This window comes from Alligator sinensis, unplaced genomic scaffold (assembly GCF_000455745.1).
Source record: "Alligator sinensis unplaced genomic scaffold, ASM45574v1 scaffold839_1, whole genome shotgun sequence".
In the NCBI taxonomy this organism is placed as follows: domain Eukaryota; kingdom Metazoa; phylum Chordata; order Crocodylia; family Alligatoridae; genus Alligator; species Alligator sinensis.
This window is the reverse complement of record NW_005841885.1, coordinates 3,653,589-3,676,546: the sequence shown is the minus strand read 5'-3', so window position 1 is coordinate 3,676,546 and position 22,958 is coordinate 3,653,589. Positions and strand designations below refer to the sequence as shown.

The 22,958-nt window shown below is 41.6% G+C and overlaps 1 protein-coding gene across 4 annotated transcripts in view; it reads right to left on the bottom strand.

Moving 5' to 3' along the window:
• SLC6A6 (solute carrier family 6 member 6) overlaps positions 1 to 22,958 on the bottom strand; it is a 64,353-nt gene that overhangs the window by 9,034 nt on the left and 32,361 nt on the right. For all 4 annotated transcript variants that reach the window (XM_014516975.1, XM_025196845.1, XM_025196844.1 and 1 more), the window contains 6 exons: positions 21,654 to 21,888; positions 16,225 to 16,357; positions 10,222 to 10,356; positions 8,166 to 8,269; positions 7,929 to 8,053; positions 2,889 to 3,001 (listed from right to left, as the gene is read on the bottom strand). In XM_014516975.1, coding sequence (XP_014372461.1) covers positions 2,889 to 3,001; positions 7,929 to 8,053; positions 8,166 to 8,269; positions 10,222 to 10,356; positions 16,225 to 16,357; positions 21,654 to 21,888 — 845 coding nt within the window. The remainder of the gene's footprint in view (positions 1 to 2,888; positions 3,002 to 7,928; positions 8,054 to 8,165; positions 8,270 to 10,221; positions 10,357 to 16,224; positions 16,358 to 21,653; positions 21,889 to 22,958) is intronic.

Genomic DNA, 22,958 nt, shown 5'->3' with positions numbered 1-22,958 from the left:
ATGAGGAATGTAAATTAGGAAAAAAACAAAGCTAAGAGGAAAATCTTCCTAAAGCCTAAATCTTCTGACTAAGGAAAGAGTTCTCGTTTGTTCTTCTTTTGACGCGCTAGAGAACCGTCAGCACATCGCTTAGTTTAAACCCACAATTAGGGCCTAATTCTACTTCTGGTCCTGCTGGTGACTATCCAGCCTGTGGAATGAAGACTTTGGTGTTTGGTATGTAACCTTGTCACCTTATCAAGACACAGGTGCCCTTCCCACTCCTTTCCTCACAGACAACACCAAGCTCAGTAGGGCTGCCAAAAAAAGTGATTAGCAGGGCATTTCCAGGCCTTTGCAGATCACACCTGGCAGATGATAAGTGATATATTGTCCGTGAAAATAGGGAGGTTTTAACGGAGCCAACTAATTGCTACACATATCAAAGTAGTTAAATAGAGTACACCCAAATGATAATTGTGTGGTAACTGGTGATCGGTTTTCTTATGTGCTCCTTGGGAATCTGCTTGGTTTCTATAATTAATCAGTATACAAAAGATGCAGCTGTGCTATCATGCTCCAGATGTGTTACCCCTGCACACTTCCCCTCTGCCAATCAGCCTGATCGGCTGGCCAACAGTGATGAAAGGCTCTCTAGTTATACTCAACTGCGCTTAATAAGTATTGTGTGCAGGAAACCAGGGACAAAGCCAAGCTGTACAGGACCTGGGCCCAGCTAATCACAGCACCATTAAAATTAGTGGGAGAAATCCCCTTGCCCTCCCCGAGCACTCAATCAGCACTTACAATGGTGCAATCCGCTGGTTCCGTTAAAGATGCTCTGATGTAATGGAGAGCAAAGTCTGCACCCAGGGGTAAGCGGCTCATCCCACAGTTAGTGTTTCAATGTGGAGTGGCCACGCACTTGTAATGTTCTACAGTATATACATTTTCCTGTTCTTTCCATTATTACACCTATGGTATCCAATGGCACACTGTAAACAAATTAAGAAGCATACCCTTCGCCCATCAGGTGGAGTGGTTATATAGTGCAACTATACAGCTTTCAGTGGTTAATCTAGAATGCTTTTTTGAACTCCTAGCTTAGTATAAAGCCTTATGTAAAATTGTTTTTCTTTTTAAAAGTAACACTTCCCTTTGGTCCGACTTGATCGTAAGCTGCTCTGGCATTCCACAACCCTGCTTGACTGCACTCCAAAAAGCAGGGGGGGGGGGAATTAAGCGCTCCAATTAGTTTTAATCATTCCACACAGTGAGGAGCTTTTTTTAAAATTTGTAGGCGGTTTTCAATTTGCATAAGTGCTCCGTTGTAGAATCACAGCACTGGGCAATTTAACATTCAGGCTGGAAATGACTGAAAGTCACTCGTTGGATCTCAAAGACTCAGCAGTAAAGAGTGATTTACAACAAATGGCAACACTATACATTTTAAGAGATCAAGTGGGAAACCTCAGGGGGAAAATCCACTTATAAATCTCTCCTAACAGGAGAGCAGATTTCAGCTCAACATTCTGCTTTTACTGAGTGGATTTTGATAATTGTAGAGCTGCTTTCCTGGGGGAGTAGAAAGTGTTGCCTCCTGCTCAGGAAACTCAGGCAACCACAGCTTTTTCAGTTACGGCGTAATCCTTGCTTACATCTGGAAGAGTCTATCTTAAAAATGACTAACAGAGTCCTTTGTGGTATTTACACTAACGTTCCTCTAAACCAGCATTTCTCAACCTGTGGGTTGCGACCCAAAAGTGGGTTGCAAGAATATATGAAAGGGTTACAAGCAAACTTTAAAAATAGATCAACGGATCAACAAATTTTTAAAAATGGATTCTCCTTTAAAGGATAAAAACATGGGAAACTGGATTTTCCCTTGCAGGGTGACAGTTCCAGGCTGCTTGGAGTCTCCCATGCCCTATACACCCCCTCCTGCCCCACACATCCACCTCCTGCCCCACACACTGGGGGGATGGGGCCTGGGGGTGGGGGGCAGCGGGTCGGGAGTGAGGGGCACTGGGTCAGGACTGGCCATTGACGTACAACTGGGTCCTGGTACAAAACAGGTTGAGAACTGCTGCTCTAAACAACTACTAACGTTCCTCTGAGCAATCACTCGTGTTCCTCTAAACAGCCACAAGAAGCTCTCCATTCTTAGCTTGATAATTAACAGCCTGTGCTATATAATTAATAAAACTTGAAAGAATCGGCATGTTTTTTGTTACGTCGGAGGGAGCAGCGTGCTTCTTAGAGATGCTGAGCTCCCGCTGATACCATCCACGTCAGCACCTCTGCCGAACAGGCCATAAAAGGATGGCTGCTTTTCTCTGCACGGTTAGAGTTGCCCTGGCTATGTTACTGCAGACATATGGCAGCACCTTTGAATTTCCTTGGAACAAGACAACTGCCAAAACCTGCATTTCTATTAACTGTTAATGATTACACTGTGTATTGACTTTGGCACTCAGAAATCTTAGCTCCAATTGATTTCATTGGCACTCAGTGCCATAGAGGAACAGGCCCCTATTGTCTCTTATTAGTGTGGCTATTATTTTTTCTTCCCCCCAAAAAAGGATAACCTTGCATACCAACCATAAAGGATGGTGTTGTAGGAGGGAACGGGGTGTTACTTGGGCCACAGAGTATTGCTCCACCTCTTGGATACCATTAGGACCTGATAGCAAAACCTTACCAAGCAAGAACACACTGATCGCATTTGCTGTCTCTTTGCTCAGAGCAAAACAGCCTCCCATTAAAATGCCTGGCAGTTCTACAGCATATAAGCAAGCTGGTGTAAGCAGCCTTAGAGATATTCTTTTTAATCCACCCATTTTTAATGAGCTTTCTCAGCCAGCACAAAGGAAACAATAAGAAAAACATCTGCTGTCGCAGTTACCAACCTGGCTATCCAGTCCAAGCAACAGAAGCATAATAAAAAAAAGGATTGCCCAGAAGGTGGGCAGCGGCATCATGGACACAGCTTTTGGGTAGGCGATGAAGGCCAGGCCTGGACCTAGAAGAGAAAGAGAAAATAGGATGGGGGAAAAGGGAATAGACATAGTAAGTAATCAACTCGTCCACAGGGGGAGGCACACTCAAATGCAGGGATGCCTGGTTCCCTTCAGATAAATCCAAACGCAGCTGGAAATACCAGAAGTGAAAGTTTGGCTCTTTTATCTGACAAAGAAGCACGCATGACTACAGCAGAAACCAAAAGCAAACCCAAAAGCCATTGCTAACCGACTGCCGGTTTTAATACCTGTCTCAAACATGCCAGTCATGGATCATTTCCTGCGCCTGTCAGTCACAAAACGTAACAGTAATAGAGACAACTGCACTAATAAAATGGCTGAATCCCATTTCTAGCATGCACGATACCCATGCGGCATTTGCATGCGGGGAATGAAAGAGGATGCTGCCTCTAGGAGTCTCTGGGACCTTCAACACTGTAGCCAGCTTTGCCTATCCTTCTGAAAAACCAGGACCCAAACGCACCAACCTGAAGTCTGGTTTGAGCTCTTGAGCTGTTGTAAACCATCACAGCGTTGAATGCCACAGAGCTACTTCTCTTTACATCAGCTATGGACCTGTCTCTCACTGTTTGGAAATAATACTTGGAGGGGGGGGGGGGGGGGGGGGAAAAAAAACACTTCCAGTTGTTAATGCCAAGCCACTTCACTCATGCTCCCCTATGCCGCTGGTCTTTCCTAGTCCTACCATGACAAATATGTGTCCTACCAATCCGGAAAAATTGCTGGCCAGACTACACAAGCTGTATACACCAACAAAGATGGGACTACTGTCTTGGCCTGTATGCTTTTGAAAACATAGGTTCCTATCTTAAGCTGAAGGAGGCTTTCCATAGCTGACTGATGGAGTATGTTCCTTCTCTTATCTGTTGGCCAGCCACTAGCAGCTGACATCTCACTCATCCACACAAGAGCATCATTGCACCGCTCTCCCGTGTTTTGCTTCACAGAAGTTCCCATGTGATGCCAGGCAGGTTGCAGATGGCTCTGAGCCATCACTCGTGGGAACTTTTGTAAAGTGTGCGTGCTATCTCCAGGCAGGAGACAGGAACACTGGGAATATGAGGCTTGTTGCCATCTTCTGGCTTTCATGAACTGTGGAAATTGTCTGATTTTTTTTTGTTCATGTGTTTAAGGCAACCACGGACTAGAATGTCAGCATCTCGCAGGATTGGTGGATGAATTCAAACCATCATTTTAAAAAATTTTTTTTTAAATAAGAAACAGATGTTTTTTATAGCTGTTGAAGAACAGGGGTAGAATTCTCTCCACAAGCCTGCATGGGAAATCTCTATTGATGCTCTTCCTACCTCCCACTTTTCCTTTCCAGCAAGGAAGATGGAAAAAGGAGCGAGGAAAAGAATTTAAAGAGAGAGAGAGAGAGAAAAAGAGAGAGAGAAGAGAGGTGATTTTTTTTTAATTAAAAGAATTTAAGTCATTGAAATATTCAAATAGAAATAAAAACAAATTAGCCAACAATTGAGTAACTAATTTTATTGCGTTAATTTTTTTAAATGAAACACATCTAAGGTTTTATGTGACAGAAGGCACCAAAAAAAAAAAAAATTAAAAAATAGCCGAGTCTTTAAAATATCCAGGGTTTTGTTTGTCCCTCAATTCCAGGAAACAGGCTTCCCTTGGTAGAAACTGAACACTCAATTACAACTTCTACTATATTACATATGTCATCAGGTTGCGCAAATGATGAGACAGATGTAAAACTGCTACCCTCTCTGAATGCGTGTGTTATTGCTGAGTGAAAGTGTTTCTGTGTAGTGTTAATTTCCAATGGCAAGCATCCTATGCTCTGAGCTATTGTTAATTTTCCTTTGAAGGCAAATTTTGAAATGTAAAAAGAAATGTCCATGTGAAATAACACATTTCTAGCATCCATTTGATTTAATGTAAATAATTTTAAAATGTATTTAATTTGGAGCTATGTTCCACTGAATAATTATCTTGATCAACTGCACTATGTTCATGGCTGTTGTTAAAAACTTATTAGAATGGCAATCCAATAATCATAGTCCTTTTGTTGGCCAGGTGCCGACTAAATGCCAAATCACAGCTGGAAAGATACCCTAGTGGGCAGACCCAACTGTGGATAGCAGACAGTTTGCTATAATACAATATGGAGGACAAGGCTTCTCTGTCAGCTTAACAGGCATTAAGAGTCAGACCTGATTAATCCAAAACAGTTTGCAAATGGTGTTAAAATGAGGACAAGGCTTGACATTACTCTATCATTGGGATGTATCTGCAGATGTAGTAAAGCCACATATGCAGACAAATCCAGCACAGACTAGCCAGACTTCCCTGTGCTGCACTTGTTCTCCCATTGCATTTCTTTGGCTTTAAGCCATTTCTTAAAATAGCACATTGTTGGAGAAAAATGGACTTCTTTTAAAAAAGCAGGAACTTGGGCATCACTTGCAACAAGGGCTTAAATTCAACCCTAGTGTAACTCAATGAAATCACTGAGTGTCTCTCCCATTCAAGGATAGGAGTAGCTACCATATATAGAAAGTTACCCATATCCCACATGGAGAGTATTCACTTCAGGAATATTACACAAGGGATGAACCTGGCAGATGGAGTTGCTATGCAGCAGTGTGATAATGAGGTTTTGCTCCAAAGAACATACCTGGGCTAACCTTACTCACAAAAGTAGCAACAATGAAGTCAACAGAACCACAAGTGTGAGCAAGGCAAATGTGCAATTTAACTGTCCGGGAGGAAACAGAATGGAGGAATAATCTCGCTGGTCAACGCACAACGTTGCTCATCGAGGGATGCTCCTCACCTCACAGATTGCAACGTTCACTGCTCCTCTCTCATTTTCCTACCTGGAAGAATAGGCCTAGATTTGCATACTGCTAACATAAGGGCAACATTTATTCTGAGGAGGACAATCCAGATCTAATTAAAGTTCTGTGTGCTGGTGATTGGTGTCAGGTAGCCTCACTCAAAACGTGAAGTCATCTTTTTGGCACAGAACAGGTATGGTCTGGACAGCTGCTGTCATCACATCTTGGAGGAGTGAGAGGGATAGATTAGCCTTCCCGGCTTAGTCAGCCCCTAACTGCTCTGGTTAGAAAGGTAACAAATGTAATAATCAGAAGCAGTTTTGACAGTGGTTCTTGTGATATGGATGCATATTCATTAGAAACTTGCCTCCAACCACAAAATTATGCTGTGTAATCCAATGAACAGCCATCAGTTATACTTCTGACCTCTACTGGCTTGGGCTGAAAACAATCAATCAAACCAAAAAACCTAAAGGTGTTTGCAAGGAAACACGCTCCAAAATAAAGTGCTGATCAAACGCTGAGGTTGTTTCCTCATCTATAAAATGTGGATAATGATGCTGGAAGCTACTGATAAAAACACTATTAAGAACTAGCTGTTAGCTGTTTTTTATTATTGTTCCTGTTGTTGTTATAATTATTGTTGTTGTTTCAGAAATGATGCAGTTTTAAAAATGACAAACACCAGGATAAAGGTGCTGGGTTTAACAGCAGATGTGTGATTTAGAATTTGTGTGATCTTGAATACATTTTAAATAAGACCTGGAGAACTGTTTCTAATGGAAAAAGTCATATAGGCAGATGTTTGAAAAATTCTTAGAAGTGACCTATTAATACAGTCAGCGCTCTGCTTGTTAGGACATATTCCTCAAGATTATTGCCTTAGCTTGTTTCCTTTATGTAAATAAAAATGATCTTTATGGGCCGCACACTGGGCAGCTGATTTCAAGAGTCATGGTAATTTACACCAAGAACCTAGGAAAGAGGTTTTATCATGCGTTTTTATGAGATTTGTTGTTTTCTTCTTAAAGATCAATCTCCTGCAGCAGTACGATTACTAGAAAGTCACCTCAGCTGGCTTATTTAAAAAGCTTTTAGCCTGGAGAAACATTTGAGAACCTCATCAAAATGAACCCCAGAGGCTCAAAAATCACACAGGAAAGAAAAGGCATTGCAAATTATTATCATCGCCATCATTTGAATTTCATGCCTTTTAAGCCAATCACATGATTGTGGGGGCCTGACTTTTGATTCTTGAGCACATGGGGTTGGAAATCCTGATCTAACCTGGCACATTTGTTTGCCATCACTGTGACAACATACAGGGCATCACAGTTGCCCACATGCTGTAGAGATGAGATGTCCAGACAAATGTAGTCTATCTAGCCTCATGTATATGCACGGGCTATGCACAGCTGAACATTGCATGGACTATCAATGGACACTGAGGAAGCAATATAACCAGTTTCAGAGGGGACTTTTCACAATCCTATCAACCTCACCTTGGAGATTCCCTAAAACGTATAGAGCTGCAACAACTGGAGTCATGATGGCTGAGATTTTCCAAGGAACCTAAGGGAGTTGGTTATCCAGTTTCCATTGCCTTTGAATGGAATTTGGAAAACTAATTCAACTCTGTTGTTCTGAAAGTCCCAGACATTATTTCTACTACAATGCTTGCCTGAAGAAGAAATGAAAAATACAGAGAATATGGCTAGTAGCATTTTTGTCAAAATAAAGGTAGAGCGACAAGAGGAGTGATGTAGCTTTTCAAAACTGACTGACATTTCTGGATTCTAGACAACAACGGGTGCAGTTATTTTAACTCTAATCTAAACTACAATTTATTAGTATGCTTTGGAGGATTGTGTTTGACTGCTACACTAATCACAGTAAAGTTTAAAGCCATATAATCACCAGCTAGCCATTACCGTTCTACACAAAAGCAAAAACTAATAAGTGAATGTACTTATTTTTCTGATGATTACAGGAAATAGTTTTTTCTTTGTTCTTATTTCTTAGATTTTGGCTGATTTAGTCTGCATCACTTTGCTCACACACTAGGTGGCAGTGCCCACCACCACTGCCACCAATACCATCGTACCTGACTCTGCCACATCAGCAATGTTCACCCCTTGCTCTTGTGCCATGAAGCCCAGGACGGAAAAAATTGCGAAGCCAGACACAAAACTGGTACCACTGTTCAGGCATCCCAGCAGCAAACAGTCCCTAAGTCACACATATGTCATGGAGCAAGTTAATTAAAAAAAAATTAGCCCATTGTCCCTACTCATTTACATCATTTAGCTAAGACACTAAACCCCCTTGGATGGACACTTGCCTATAGCAGTTGTATTTGTACTTGTTGTAGCTTCCCAGGGAAGTCATTGCTCCTAAGCAGATTGCATACGAGAAGAAGATTTGTGTCCCTGCATCTATCCATACCTAAAGGAAAAGATGGAAGAACTGTTAATACAGGCACTTCCCCATGGCAACCTTCAAAACAGGCAATCAGTCATTTAAAAAAGGCACCATAAAAAGAGAGAGAAAAAAATTTTGCTTCAATTGAGACAGATAATAGGGCACGAGAGGAAGAAAAGAGCATCTCACATGAAAAATGACCATTTTTTAAGGAAAAAAAAATATTAGTAACAGAGCCCACCAGAAAACCTCAAATGCTATCAACAATCCAAACAGCCCTTCCCAAAAGGCAGCTTCTAGTCTAGTCTTTCTGCTGCTCAAATGATGCTTCCTCCACCATGTAACATAAATTGATCAAGGCTTTCCAAAGAGCTAAGATCACGTAGAGGCAACAGTAAGAGTCCTATGTACATGTGCATCCATTTGATGCTCTTCATTTAGGACCTGCCTATAGAGTCACTAAGCTGCAAATGTGATCAATGTGAACAGTTTTTCAAATGACCCCAACCCCACCTTTCAATGCATGTGCAAGGACTAAAACAACAGAGGTTAAGAAGACGTGAATATAATATAACAAGTTTTTAAAAAATAAAAAATATATACAAGCAATGTTGTTTCTAACCTCAGCATCATCCTAATGACATGGGTACAAAAATGCATACAAAATTCAATATCATCATAGCAAGAAAATCTCAAGTTTGGATTCATCTCTGTCTGGCTATGTGGAGCCATATACCTCTGCTTGCTACTCCAATCCCAACAGCACTCCTCCAACATGTTTACTGCTTGTTCTCCCCAAGCTTGCCAGCATCATCCACCTACACATGCACAAGGATCTCTTTGGGAAGAAGGTGAAATCCTATTGATAAGAAGTCCGTGATGACCTACATGTGAAGCAAGCTCTGCTGCCATGAAGAGGGAGTTACTGAGCTAATCTGAATCCAAATCCTTCCTGTGCTGTCAGTCGTCACCCTGGGCACAAGGCTTAGGGCTAACAAATCACTGTAATTATATGGTACCAGGGAAAGAAATAAATGCATGTCTGAACAGCTGGTGGAAAGAAGGCAAGACTGGAGTGTACTTTCACTCTTTTTCTTTCAATGACACTTTTTCTGCTTAGTTATTTCTGTGGCTCCAGCATTTTAGTGCTTTAAATCAGAGAGTCATTAAAAAAGAAACAGCAGAAAAGAAAGCCCCACCTCCCTCATTTCTCAGACCAAGATTCGTCCCCACATTTGCCTTTCTGTTTGGAGAGTTTTGCATGCTGCATGTGATCATGGTGGGGGAAGAGCTAGCGGGCAGAACTGTACAGGTTGCCACAGCAGCAGCACGACTGGGAAGATTCCCTTCTTTCTCTAGTCAGAGCCTGTAAAATTCCCATTACTCAGTGCTAAGCAATTGTCTCCCACCTGTTCTCGTGTGTCTTTGCATGAGAAAACTGTTGGCTTCTACTTGTGTAAGCGTTTTCATTTTTCCATTACTCTATTCCCTTTTCCCCCCACTCTCCTCCTCTCAAGTTGCGGGAGCTGAGTGATACGGATACTCACGGTTGCTCCTTGTTGTTCCATTTCTGAAGCTCAAGTTTGTCTCCCTTCAACACTAAAAACTATCCTCATTTAAAAAAAAAAAAATCTCCCTTACCTTATCCAGAGCCTAACAAGAAAGCTGAGAGTCTATTACTGGATACAGTCTACAGCCTCAGCGTCCTTTGACACAAAAAGATATGCACACACAAACGCGCACACACACACACGCGCATGGAAAGAGGCGTTAACATATTTAACAATAAACTTCTCAACCAGATACATGGGAAAAAATACAGTTCAGCATGGACGGTTATGGTAGATCTGAACCCAGAAAGATCATGGGGGGAAAAAAAGCTACTGCTCTTTTGGCACCACCGCCCTCCGCCACCTTGTGTCCCATCTTGTTTCAGAGTTGTGGAGTCATCCCAGTCCCAGCTAGTCTTATCATACCTGTGGGTCTGCCAAACGTGTGATATCGGGATATAGATAAAACTTGATGCCTTCTGCAGCGCCAGGCAGGGTCACACCACGGATTAACAGCACGAGAAGCATTACAAATGGGAATGTGGCAGTGATGTACACAACCTGCCAAGACAAAGCAATGATATGTATAATTTTTACCAATTACTTTAGAAGCACAAGATATGCACTAGTGCTAAATGGTGGATAGGATCCTTTCAACCCAGAACCCAAACTGCAGGCAGTCCTGGGATTCAAATTCAAATCCAACTGATATTCAAAAAACTGATCAGATTCAGATTTGTGGTTGGTTTTGCCCATTTCCAGCTAATGCTATCTCCCACTCTCCTGTTCTCTCGGCTTCCAGCATGTGACTGAGGTTTTTGTTTCCCCCACGTCTTGATAAATACAAGGACAAGGGGCTCTCCTGATCTGTGCTCAAGTGTCTATCTGTATCCAGGCAAGGAGAATACAAAGGACTTCCTTCTGATTCATGCTACCCATCACAACCCTGCGTTTGCCTCTTGCTGCCTGCTTTTACCACAAGAATAACCTTGCCAATGATGAGTTAAAGCTTCCCCTGCAATGTACTTTGTTTTTCTTTTCTGAATCTTCCATCTGAGGATGTGAGTCTGCTCATGTTTTGGCTCCATGTCACACCTACCAGAGGTGCCTATGCCTATGCCTTCCTTTCCCGTGGACATCTATGCACATTTCAAGTATTGAATGACACCTAGCAAACTCCTCAAGAGAGGCACCAGGTGTGATGCAACTGCTGAGCACTGAAGACTGAATCTACTGAGGGGAGGAGGTTCACAACATCAAATGTCAAAGGCTTCTTTACCTAGACTGACATAGCTCCTCTCAAATAACTCACGTGTTACAATCTACCTATGCCCAAATAAACTCCTCTCCCCCATCCCTTCCCCTTCTGGTGAACACACTGTTCTGAAATAACTGAGTTAATTCCAGAACAGGGTGTCCAAACAGAGAGCTATTTAGAAATAGCGACTGTGGAATAGTTTCTCCAGAATAGTTATGCCACTCATAGGCACACAGGACTCCTGTGTCATTGAGTTTAGCCTCCTACTTCTGCAGGAAAACAGATCATAAAATTCCTTTCATGAACTGACTGACCATCAAAAAACTAGTTAGGGCTTTTATGAAGTTATTCCAATTTATTCTAATTTCCAACCTAAATTTATACCCATTTGTTAATAGGTGGATCCAGGATTTTTAAAACGGGGTGCAGGCACAGCAATAAGTGCTGCAGGGTTAGGTGCATCCCTTCACCCAGCCTCTCCTTCCCCATCATGACGGGCAAATCACACTGTGAAAACAGCAACCAGGGACGTTTATGAGATCCTTGAAGCAGGTAAGAATCCCACCTCCCCTTCCCTGCCCTCCCATTCCTCCACTCACCCTCTCTACTTATGCCTCGGGGTGCAGGGTGACCCAGGGCTGTAGGGAGCAGATGCACAGAGAGCACAGACAGCAGCAGCAGGTGGGTTCCCCTGTCCCTGTGCCCAGTCCTGGGCTGAGGGCACAGCTGGGGGGGAACCTGGCCCCCTGCTGCTGTCCCTGGCTGAGCTTGGCTCCCTGCACAACCCAGCCATCTCCATACTTGCTCCATTTTGAATTCATCCTATTTTAACATGAGTGGCCAGACCTGTACATACTATTCCAGATGAGATCTCAGCAGGGTCTTGTGCAATGGGATTATAATACTCTCCTATCACTTTCAGAAATACCTCATGAGACTCATCACAGGATAGTGCATCACTTTTTTCACAGCTGCATCACACTGATGGCTCATAGATAACTACCTCCACACCTTTCTCTTCCTCTGTTATTTTCAAACCTGATCTTTGAGGAACTGCAATAATGTCCCTGTAATTCTTATATCAACCTCCACCTTCCTCTTAACACATAATTTTCTATGTAGCACATATTCAACAGTTTACTGATACTGAAATAAATTAGATCCATGGCATCTCCTCTTTCTGGAAAATCAGCTACTTCATCCAAGTGAGATAGCTGGTTACTCTGACACAATCTACACGTCAGTAAATCCATGTTAATATTATTACCTGCATGTCCTTAATTAGCCTTTAATTCAAAATTTGTCCTAAAGTTTGGATACTCCTGAAGTCAGACTAGCAATTCTATGGTTGCCCTGATCACCTTTCCCTCACCCTTAAATATAGGTACTGCATTTCTTTTCTTCAGCCAACTAGCAGCAACACTGGCTTGATAGATTTATTAACAGTCCTTACTTCCAGACCTGAAATTTCATGCGCCAATCCCTAAGGAATTACTGGGGCAAGGCAATCCAGTCCCTTTCCACCCAGAATACAGCAATTTCCATAATGGCATTGCCATTTGCCATCTTGCTTTTTTGCCCCCATCTTCAGCACACTAATCCGTAAAAGAAAACTGAGGAAAAGTATTGATTTGGGGGTGGGGGGCATATCTAAATTATCTTTAACCTCTCCTTGTATTTCCCTTCACAGGAGATCTACCTTTCTCTTTCCTTGTTATCTTTTAATGACTATGGCTGAAGAACTTTTGTTCTTCAATATTTTTTAGGTTCTGAAAGTCTAATTCAGATGGATTTCTGCCCATTTTCACTTTATCCCCAGGCTTCCTGAGCTCTAAGACATCACTTTCTCTGCTGATCAGGCCTTCCTCTACTCTTGTAGGCTCTCTGCCCAATTTCCCCTGTGCAGACAAGCCCTAACATTACCCTGTCAGCCAATCTCTGATTTCCAAAATGGGATTTACTCTTTCTTTTTTAAATGCAGTCAGATGTTTCCACCAGGTACTTTTACATGACAGCTCCACTGCTTTGTCTGAAATATATTTTTGTTTATCAGAATTTGTTTAACCACATCAAAGCTCCTGAGAGGCATCATCTGCTTTTTAAGTGTGTCCTCTGAGAGTATCCAGGAGAAATCAAAGCCAGCATCACCATAATAAACTCTCACAGCCAGTCTGGTTTCATAAAACTTAGAGGAAACCTTTTCATCTATGTGTTTTTCCCTTTTCCTCTTGGAACGTGGTTATATTTTGCACTGACACGAAAACTAATTTAACTTTAGCCCAGTTTCAGATGAAAGCTTTGGAAAAGGCATTTACTTTTTGCTTTGTATGATCCATTAGTACTGCATGGGATTTCCTACCCTGTAAAGAGAGGTTCACAGTGTAACACTGAATTCCTGTGAAGGCATACATACCCTGCTTGTAGAGCAGACGTGAGTCTCATGGACCAGGATTTATCTATATATATTATGAAACATTTATTAAATATATATACAATCAATCAATCTAAATATATAGACAACTGATATATATATATATATTTGATTGATATATATCTATATCTATATCTATCTATAGATTTGATTGATATATATCTATATCTATCTATAGATTTGACTGATATATATCTATATCTATATATCTATAGATATAGATATAAATCAAAGATAGATAGATAGATAGATAGATAGATAAGAATCGTTGCTGCTCAACAAGCAGGGTATGTATGCCTTCGCAGGAATTCAGTAGTACAATGTGGACCTCACTCGAGAGGGTAGGAAATCCCATGCAATTCTTGGAGGAACATTTAGACTTCAGTGTTCTACACAAAATAGATAAAACTCCTATTTTTCATGTTTTTTTCTGTTTATTCAATATGCTGCTGCAAATTTTTATAAAAAAAAGATTTTTTCTCTCTTGTGGGCAATTGACCCCTTGGAAAGCAAAAAGGTGTTACTAACAACAATCTATAAAAGAAAACAATAGGCTGATTAAATATATTTGAGTCCTGTAGTTCAGTTTAACCTGATCTAAGGCCAATTAAGACAATAAGAGTCTTTCAATTGTCTTCAGTGGGCTTGGACCACACCCTGAAATTTCAAATAAGACAGAGCAGCAGATTTTAAATCATTATCTTCAAGAGATGCACCTAATTTTCAGGGGAAAAAAGAACTTATTGGTTACTTGATTTTTCTTTAATATTTCTCTTTTGGTTTTTTTTAATTAAAGAAGCTCAGGGTTAACTTACAGGAACAACAGAGGGATATCCGAGGAAGCAGGAAAGATCCTGCACTCTCTCCTACCCCCAAGGTGTATGGCAGTTTGGAATTCAAAAGGAACACTGATGTTTTATCCATCATGGCTGAAAAAATGTATTTGCCAGGGAAATGTTCAGCTACTGAGTTCTGTCCTGAAAAACCTATGAAAGTTCCTGGTAAAGTCCATAGGTTTCTCTGTTCACTGCAAATCCTCAAGTCACCGGGTGTGTCTATACATGAATTTACCTTGCAGTAACTTACTGCACAGTAATGCACAGTAAGCAGTTTTTAGACTAGCATCCACACAGGTAGGCGTTACAGCAGAGTAACACTGTGTGTGTACCGACTTGGGGGTAAAGTTACTCCCAAGTCAGTCCACACAAACAGGGTTACTGTACAGTAAAGCATCCACATGTGCCTTACTGAACAGTAACTACGTGTAGACATGTGACTGTACTCCGCAGTAATTTTGGGGGCACATGTAGACATGCCCACTGAGTCCCTTTCACCTACTTAAGAGTTGCATATGCCCTTACTCGTTCTATTGCGTTCGTTCATCACAGGCAAGGGTTTGTCTTTTTTTGTATATTAAGAAACTTGGTTAATCCTTTGGTACTACCTTAACTTGTAAATCAAACAGATACCATGATCACAAAATGTACTGAGGAAATGCACATTTCCATTCTGCTACTGCTGGAGAGATTACTGTGTTCTCTTTCATTTTGGCACTTGCCAAGACAACTCAATAGGTCATGGCAATTGATGAGAATAGGGAATACAAACACCTTCTGTCAGCACAGACTTATAGGTGTGAAAGCTGTTCTTTGAGGCTCAGACTGGCAGGACTCCAGAAGAATAATACACCAGCTTTACTTTAATGATGAGGCTCCATGACAAAGGGAGACAGAAATGGTGGTTCAAAATTACTATGGGTTTAAAGAAGCAATAAATGCTATCCATCGTGGTTATAAGCAACCGGGTGGGAATTCCTGCACTTTGTTTCTTGTATGTAGCATATGGTTAAGGTACCACATCATTACTACCATTTGGGAAGGTGTCATCTTGGAAAGTGAACAGATGCAGGTGCGGGCAAGAAGAGCAAAAGAAGATTCTTACTCTACAAAAAATGGATGCACGCATAGCTGCAGATTCTGAGCACATTCAATCATTGTGACCTTGAGCAGGTACCTAAAATACTGACGGTGATATAATTTTTGTTGACCAGGACTTCTCACATTTCACTGAGATCCTTGCTAAGAAAAACGTACTGCTAAAATAGCAAGACCTTGAAGTTAGGCTTCTATTAAGCTCCTAAGCAAGTGGATAGATTTTTTTTAAAGTGCTTAGCATACTGTAATTTCTATTTATTTAAATGTATCTCTATATGTGACTCCACTGATTTCAATAGTATTTCACCAAGACTACATTTGGATTGTATGGGTGGCATGCATGAAAAGCACAGGGGTTTAGAATTATGATTTTGGTAAGACACAGTGCCCATAAGGTCTAAGGCACCCCTACCAGTATATGTAGCAGCATTTTGGCATCCATTTAAAAGGGTGTTTAAGATGCATTTATCTGATTCTTAATGCCATATTTTACATATCCAGTTGGCAAAGAGGCAACCAAAGTATGGAACTAGCCACTACTATCCAATGTTGGTCAGATTTGTAGCTTCTTCAATTTTTGCAGGGGAGTAATGCCATTAGTTATTTATGCAGGAGAAACCTGAGGAAGAATGCCTTGCATTTGAAAGATTGTCAGATTTTATCCCAACTACATAGTTCATCCAGTAAAAGCCATCACCCTAAGAAATCCTTGCCCCTCACATTATTTAAGAAATATGCTGCCTAGTAATCATTATGCTGCCAATAATTTAGGGTAATTATTACATAGGGGGACACAGGGCACTTACTTTCCCGGTTGACTTGACTCCTTTCCAAATGCAGAAGAAACATATCACCCAGACAAGAAGGAGACACAGTGCTAGATCCCACTTGACGACACCGACTTCCTCAATTCCTGAGGACAAGCTCAGTACGTTGTGCCTTAATGCACACAAAGAAAACAATGCAAGACAAAGACAAGAAACCAGTTAGTCACCATTCTTTTCATGCTCTTTGAAAGTACAATCCTCTCACTTACAACAGTGGCTGAACTGATTGCACTGTAATGTCCCAATCTTATGAATACTCATTTACTGGACTGAAGTCAGCAGTGCTCATATAAATAAAGCTGTACCGAATTTTGCCCTAGCTGTTGCCAGGCCAATGTGCAACACAATAGAGCATCTTGACCTGAGATCCTCCTGAAAGCTAATGATCATATAAACAAGTTGCAAATGTGAAGGTTATTTACTAGAATTGCTGTCCATGGAGATGGGAGCCAGCAGCTCTATTAAAAAAGCCTTGAAGTCACCGAGTACTTAATTGTCTATATCACCTTCGGTGTCTGGTTCAAAAAGGCCACGCTATACTGGGTTTTTTTTCTTATTGTGGCTATCCTTGTGAGGACCAGAAACAACAGGGTGAGAAATGAATGCCTTAAGACGTGTGCTTTGCAGCGCAGAGCCTGGCTTTGTTACAGTTTCTGTTGCCCTTGCCATTTATCTTGGCTCACGTGCACAAAAACATTTGTGATGCTTGCCAAGGGAGGTCAAAGTCATCACGAATAAGACCTTGTTTTGCTAACCCAAGGATATTTGGTAAACTTTACTTGGTTGTTCAAGTTAAAAAACAAACACAGACTTCTACTCTAGTGTGGATGTGAAGGAGGTAAGAACACGGCCATCCAAATCACAGGAATATTTTCTTTTGCATTTCTTTCGGCAGTTTCCACAGGTAGGTGAAAATATTTAACTACAATTATTTCCTTCTCTTGTTTTCCCCTTCAGCGTACACACTCAAAGGGTATGCTGTTAACATTTTCTAAACTGACTGGAAACGGTCACACCTGATATTTACCCTGCTCATTATCTACACAAAAGACCAAGACCTCTTCTACCTATTTACTTAGGCAGAGCTCCTGTCAAAACAAGCAGACTAAAATGTACTCACTCAGGCAAAACTTTCTCTATAGTCACAGAGAGTTTTGACTGAGTTCAAATGGTAGGAAGTTGCTCAAGATCTAAGATAAACTGACTTGCTGCATGAAAGACTGCTCCTGAGTTTTGTCTTCACCCAACTATGAGGGTCAGAAGCCATCCTCTCCTGAATGGGCTAAAGTGCAAAGAACGTGCTAGTGCAGCCTACTGGCACAGGGGGAGGCTTCACGACCAACAAAGTATTTTCAAAACTTGGAGAGGACACAACAGGAAGCCCTATGTTTTCTTTTTATCTTGCGTGTCCAATAATATTATTTTTTTCAAAAGGAAATATAAATAAAGTCATGGACCAAAAAGTGAAACCACTGGGTACGTCTACACAAGACGTTTACCGTGCAGTTGACTGATTAGCTGTGCAGTAAATGTCACGTGTCTACATGTACGCCCCTTCTAGGCTGAAGGAAACTAATAAACTCTGCAGCAGGGGAGTACTTGGAAATACAAGTCCTACCCTGCTGCCGAGTTTTTTACTCCACAGAAGCACACGGGTAGATGCTCCCCTGACTAGGACAGTTAAGTTGCTCTTTATTTAGTAGCAGTGAAGGGCTCAATATATTTTTTTTAGTTGTCTTCCTCCCTTGCTGTCCTGGGCCATCCTCCTCTACCAAGGCAGAATGCCTCAAAGAGCCAATTGAGTACTCGTCCCTGCAGTGTTACCATTAAATTATGTTATGCTGTAAACCAAAAGCCACGTGTCTGCAGCAGAAGCCCCTCAGTCTGGATCTGTAACACCCCTGACATTCCTTGCGAGGGAGGAGTAAGTGCTGGATTGATCAGTAGTTTGGTGATACAAACCTCCATTTTTCTTTCCCTTAAGCCTGCTTGCACCTGAAACTCAGGACAACTTAGCTCACTGAACTAATTTAATCACATTCCTGCATGATTTATTCTGTCATTGATACGTGCATTCAATGGGATACCACTGACATCAAATACTATGAGATAGCAAATACAACAAATTGGGAATTTGCTTCAGTGATAAACAAGCAGTCTTGGACCTTATTAATAGAGCCAAAAGGAGTAGTAAAGCGGATCATGTAACTGGCATAACAGAAGTTGTAACTGGCTCCAGAATGTAAATAAAAATAAAATGAGGGCAGTTATGCAATCCTTGAAGAGTGTCCCAGGTCAATTAATCATGTGAAAGCAGACAGGACCTTTCATAGCAAAAGAGATGAAGTGCTGCTTAATGTACCACTAATAGGCAATAGTAACTGATGCTGCAGCTGGCTGTACAAGAAACTTACCAAAGGGAGTATTATGGAGCAAGCAATTTTCTAAAACTTATGTTTGGCAGACAAAACTAAGTTGGATTTTGTTTAGTTTTGGGGTTTCTTTCCACCCGCTCATGTGCCAGAGCATGTGACAGGTTCTCTTACATTTAGATGAACAAGGTCTGCTGATTACCCAACATTCATAAACACTGGGTCAGCATCAGACAGTCAGACGTCTTTTATCCTGCCACTGTCTTCCAGCAACTACATAATGTAATCCTTTAAAATAAAATCTTAAGAAATAAGCTGTAAAACATGTGACTCTCAAAGGCAACTCCCCTCAGACAGAGCCAGATCTGCTTAACTCCTTTTACTGCTGCTCAATCAAGCATGTGATTTGCACAGAGCACTAATTTGAGTGAATGAAAATGCCCAGCTGTGCTGCATGGTCAGTGGGACTGGGAAAGACACATGTCATTCAGCCTGGAGTGGTTAATGTACCAATAGGACTGACTATCTCTGTGCCATGTCAACTTTACCAGGCAGTGCTGATGAGCCACTTCCATTTGCCACATTATAAAGGGCATTTAGTTTTAGAAACAAACAACTCAATTAAATTGGTATTGACTGTGGTGCCACTAAACAGTATGGCTTCCTTCAAACACAGGACGGAGTCGAGTCTTGAAGCACCATAGACTTTCTGTTTGGCTATAACTGCTTGACAACTGCGAGGCAAACTTGAATTTGACTCAGACCAGAAATTTCCTAGCCGGATGCTTGCTAAGGACAAGGGCCTGATTTTCAGAATAACATCTTGTAGGCCCAAGATGCAGGTGCACACAGAGTTAGGACCCAGGGAGGCTTTCAGACACATTCAGGACACCTGTAGTCTGATTGGCTTGCCAATCAGATGTCCTGTCTCTTTGACATCATGTGAAATTTCCAGAGATACCTTCTAACAAATCCCATTATCACCCCTTTGTCTTGGGAGAAGCCAGCTCACCACCCAGAAATCCAAACTGGGAAAGCATCTGTTTCTTAGCATTTAAAAAATAGTGCAAAAGGCACCTGAAAAAGACACTGGTAGCACTCTACCAGTTACACCAGTCATTAGTGGACTGAAATAACTGGATCACCCAAGATCTACTCTATGGACATGTCCACACGTCACCGTACGGTGACATTGCTATGGCACCGTGCTTTAGTACTTCCTTTTGGAGTATTAAAAGCATGGCACAGTACTTCCACAAGGCTATCCCAGGGGAGCATGCCGCTACATTGGGGATCACATGTAGACCCGTGTGATTGCTATGTCACTGTATGGCAATCTAGCATGTCACCAAATCGCTGTAGGGCGACGTGTAGATGTGCCCTATGTTATTGCATTGACATTGGGTTACAAGTTTCAGCACCGTTCCCAGGATTATTTTTCCAAACTTAACACATGCCAGATATCTTTAGTGTTGATATCATTCCTGAGGGAGGTATTGGCTTACATTTATTTATAAAACACAGAAGTAGGTACAAGTTGATTCAAGGAGCCAAACTGGAATTTAAGTGGGCTGAAGAAGCCAAGCTGGGACAGAACCAAAGGCTACACTTAATAATTAACCATCTGTGAAAGCCAAGTGAGTAATTACTCTCTTCTGAACCTGCCTGTGGGTTTTATATCCCCCAGACCTCCTCTGCAGCCTGCTTTTCTGATCTTTTTTGGTGTCCAAGCATAGCACACAGTTGGTAGAGGGGCCAGTCCATTCAAAAAGCAGGTTGTGCAAAAAACAGTTTGTAACATGAAATGTGGGGATGAGAAATGAGAATGAGAAGCCATAAGCCTAATGAATTCCAGGTTTTGGCAAAAACAAGCTCTTCTTCGACACTGTACAGCAAGCTGGCAAAAGAAAAACAATCTCTGAATGCTGCAATATGGGGCAATGGCTAATATCTTTTCTAGTTTTCTTTGCCAGGTTTAATTGCTAGCATCTTTGCCAGGTTAATAAGAGATTTGTTATTCACAGAGAACGTGTGTTTGTAAGAAAGGAAGAGGGTGAGATGCAGCAGCATAGTTAATAGTCTATCATTGTTTCCACTATGAACTGCTATTCTCAGGGTGCTGGTAACTAACTGAATGGCTCCAAAATGAAGCTTGGCTTAAGGGAAATGAATGGGTATTTTTCAAAATTGGAAAACAGAACCCAAATCCTTTCAAACCAGAATGGTCCCTAGGGTAATTTTATACATTAGTATACACTACCTACAATACTTGTAACACCTTCCTCTTTTATTCCCACAGCCTTTCATGAAACAGAGGGTGTTTAAGATTGAATTTTGTTCACTTTTCTCCAAAAACAAAGCAGGCCTCAAGAGCTGACTGACTGAAAAATGATCCTTCTGCATCCACTCTGATCATTTTACCTGGTTTTTGCACAGTGCTGAGAATTAGAAGCCATCTCATGTGTCATCTCAACAGATTTAGTGACATCCACAGTGCTGTACACTCATGCAGAAAGGCTCAATATAAGCTTGTCTGGACAGTTCTATGTGTGTACCACAAGAATTAAGACCAACAATAATGTCCAACAAGACTTTCCCCTTTCATTTGCTTTTGTGGGATTAAGTCATGCTGCCAGCATTACTTTAACAGCAGTTTTCTGGAGCCAAATTTCTGTTTTCATTGTAGGCTGGATTTTTGAAGCCGCACCCTTTTTCAGCAAGCTCTCAAAAGCTCGCACTGCACATAATTGTAGGGAATTAAGGAGGTGACATTGTGGCCTTACCTGTGTTTGGTCACACCTGAATCAGCACGTTGCTTTTGTGACTTCGTCTCCATGAGTTTGGCCAGGATACCTAATCCAAATGCTGGCCACCACTTGTTTGTAATGATCAAATATCCCAAACCAGGCGGAAACCCAACCTAGATATATTCTCCCTACCCAAAATTCTCCCAGGGGTTTGGATCAGTAGTCTCACTCATCATCTTATCCTTTAGCTAAAGTACTGTAAAAAAACCCCAAGAAATAAGGTTCTTACTCCCAAAACTCTGTGACGGGGGAAGTGAAGTTAGTGGCATTCAGTGACATCCAAAGTGTTTTGTTCTTCCTGAGAGTGTCTTCTACACATGTAGGTGTGTTCCATTCCTGATGACAATGAGCCCAGGGTAGGACGCTCTGAAATGACTGGAACAGATAGTACAGGCCCCAAGCCAGGATGACAATGTAGTACACGTTCAGAAGGGACACGATCACTATGGAAGCATAACCAATTCCTAATTGAAAGAAAGCAAAACACAAACATTTACCATTAGAAAACTCCTCAGTCCCAATATTCTCTGGATGTCAAACCTGGTACAAGACCCACTGCAATTGAAAACCAAACCTCCTTAAAAAAAATCACCCAGCTAAAGCACAGATCCACTCTTGTTGCTGGCTCTAATTAGTGCACGTGGTTACAGCGGTATTAGTAGAAGCCTCGGGCTACGTCTTACTGAAATCAGAGGTCGGACTGCAGGACAGGGAGACATACCTGGGCTAGCTTTAATCTAGTTAGCTCAGGTACCAAAAGCAGGGAAGCCACAGCACCAGGGACTTCAATGAAAGTTGCATGAGTACGCTGGGTAATCACTTGAACAAGTAGCATGTGCTGATGTCCCAAATGCGGCATCTTCACTATCGTAACCAAAATGGGCTAGACTACAGCAACCTTAGATCTGCCCATCCCTACTACAATCACACCTCTCAGCTGCAGTACAAATACAGCCCCAGATAAAAGATTCAATGTACATAAAAATTAGTAAAGTGTCTAACAATTTAAATGAGAAAAACCTAAAGGCAGTACGATGAAAGCTGTAGTCTTTGTGCCATTTGTGCTTGTTATTACTCATTAAATCAATGTTTAACTCTGCTATCAATACATGATGATAAAAACATCTCCCCTGTTTGTTTTTTAAGCACAGGGTCATGGGCAGATAAGGACACGTCCTCCACAGCTTAAAATGGTGTGCAGGAAGCTGATGGAATGCAGCTCTGGGAACGGCTTTTACTAAATACTGCAGCTATTCTCTGGACCCGATGCCTCTCTCACACCAGTGTAACTTGGCCGTGCTGGCATTATACCTGATTCATTCCACTATGTCAAGGAGAACCAGTCTCTAATTGTAAAATAAATGAAGTGCTGCTTCTGAAACCTTCCTGGTTCCCAGAATCTGGAATCTCAAAGAGACTAGGTGTGAGAGATTTTGTATGCCCTACAAAGACTTACAACAGGCTTCAAAAAATAGCCTGAAAAAGTCACAGATGTTCCACTTTGAAGCCACTCCGATGTGCACTGTGTCAGCAC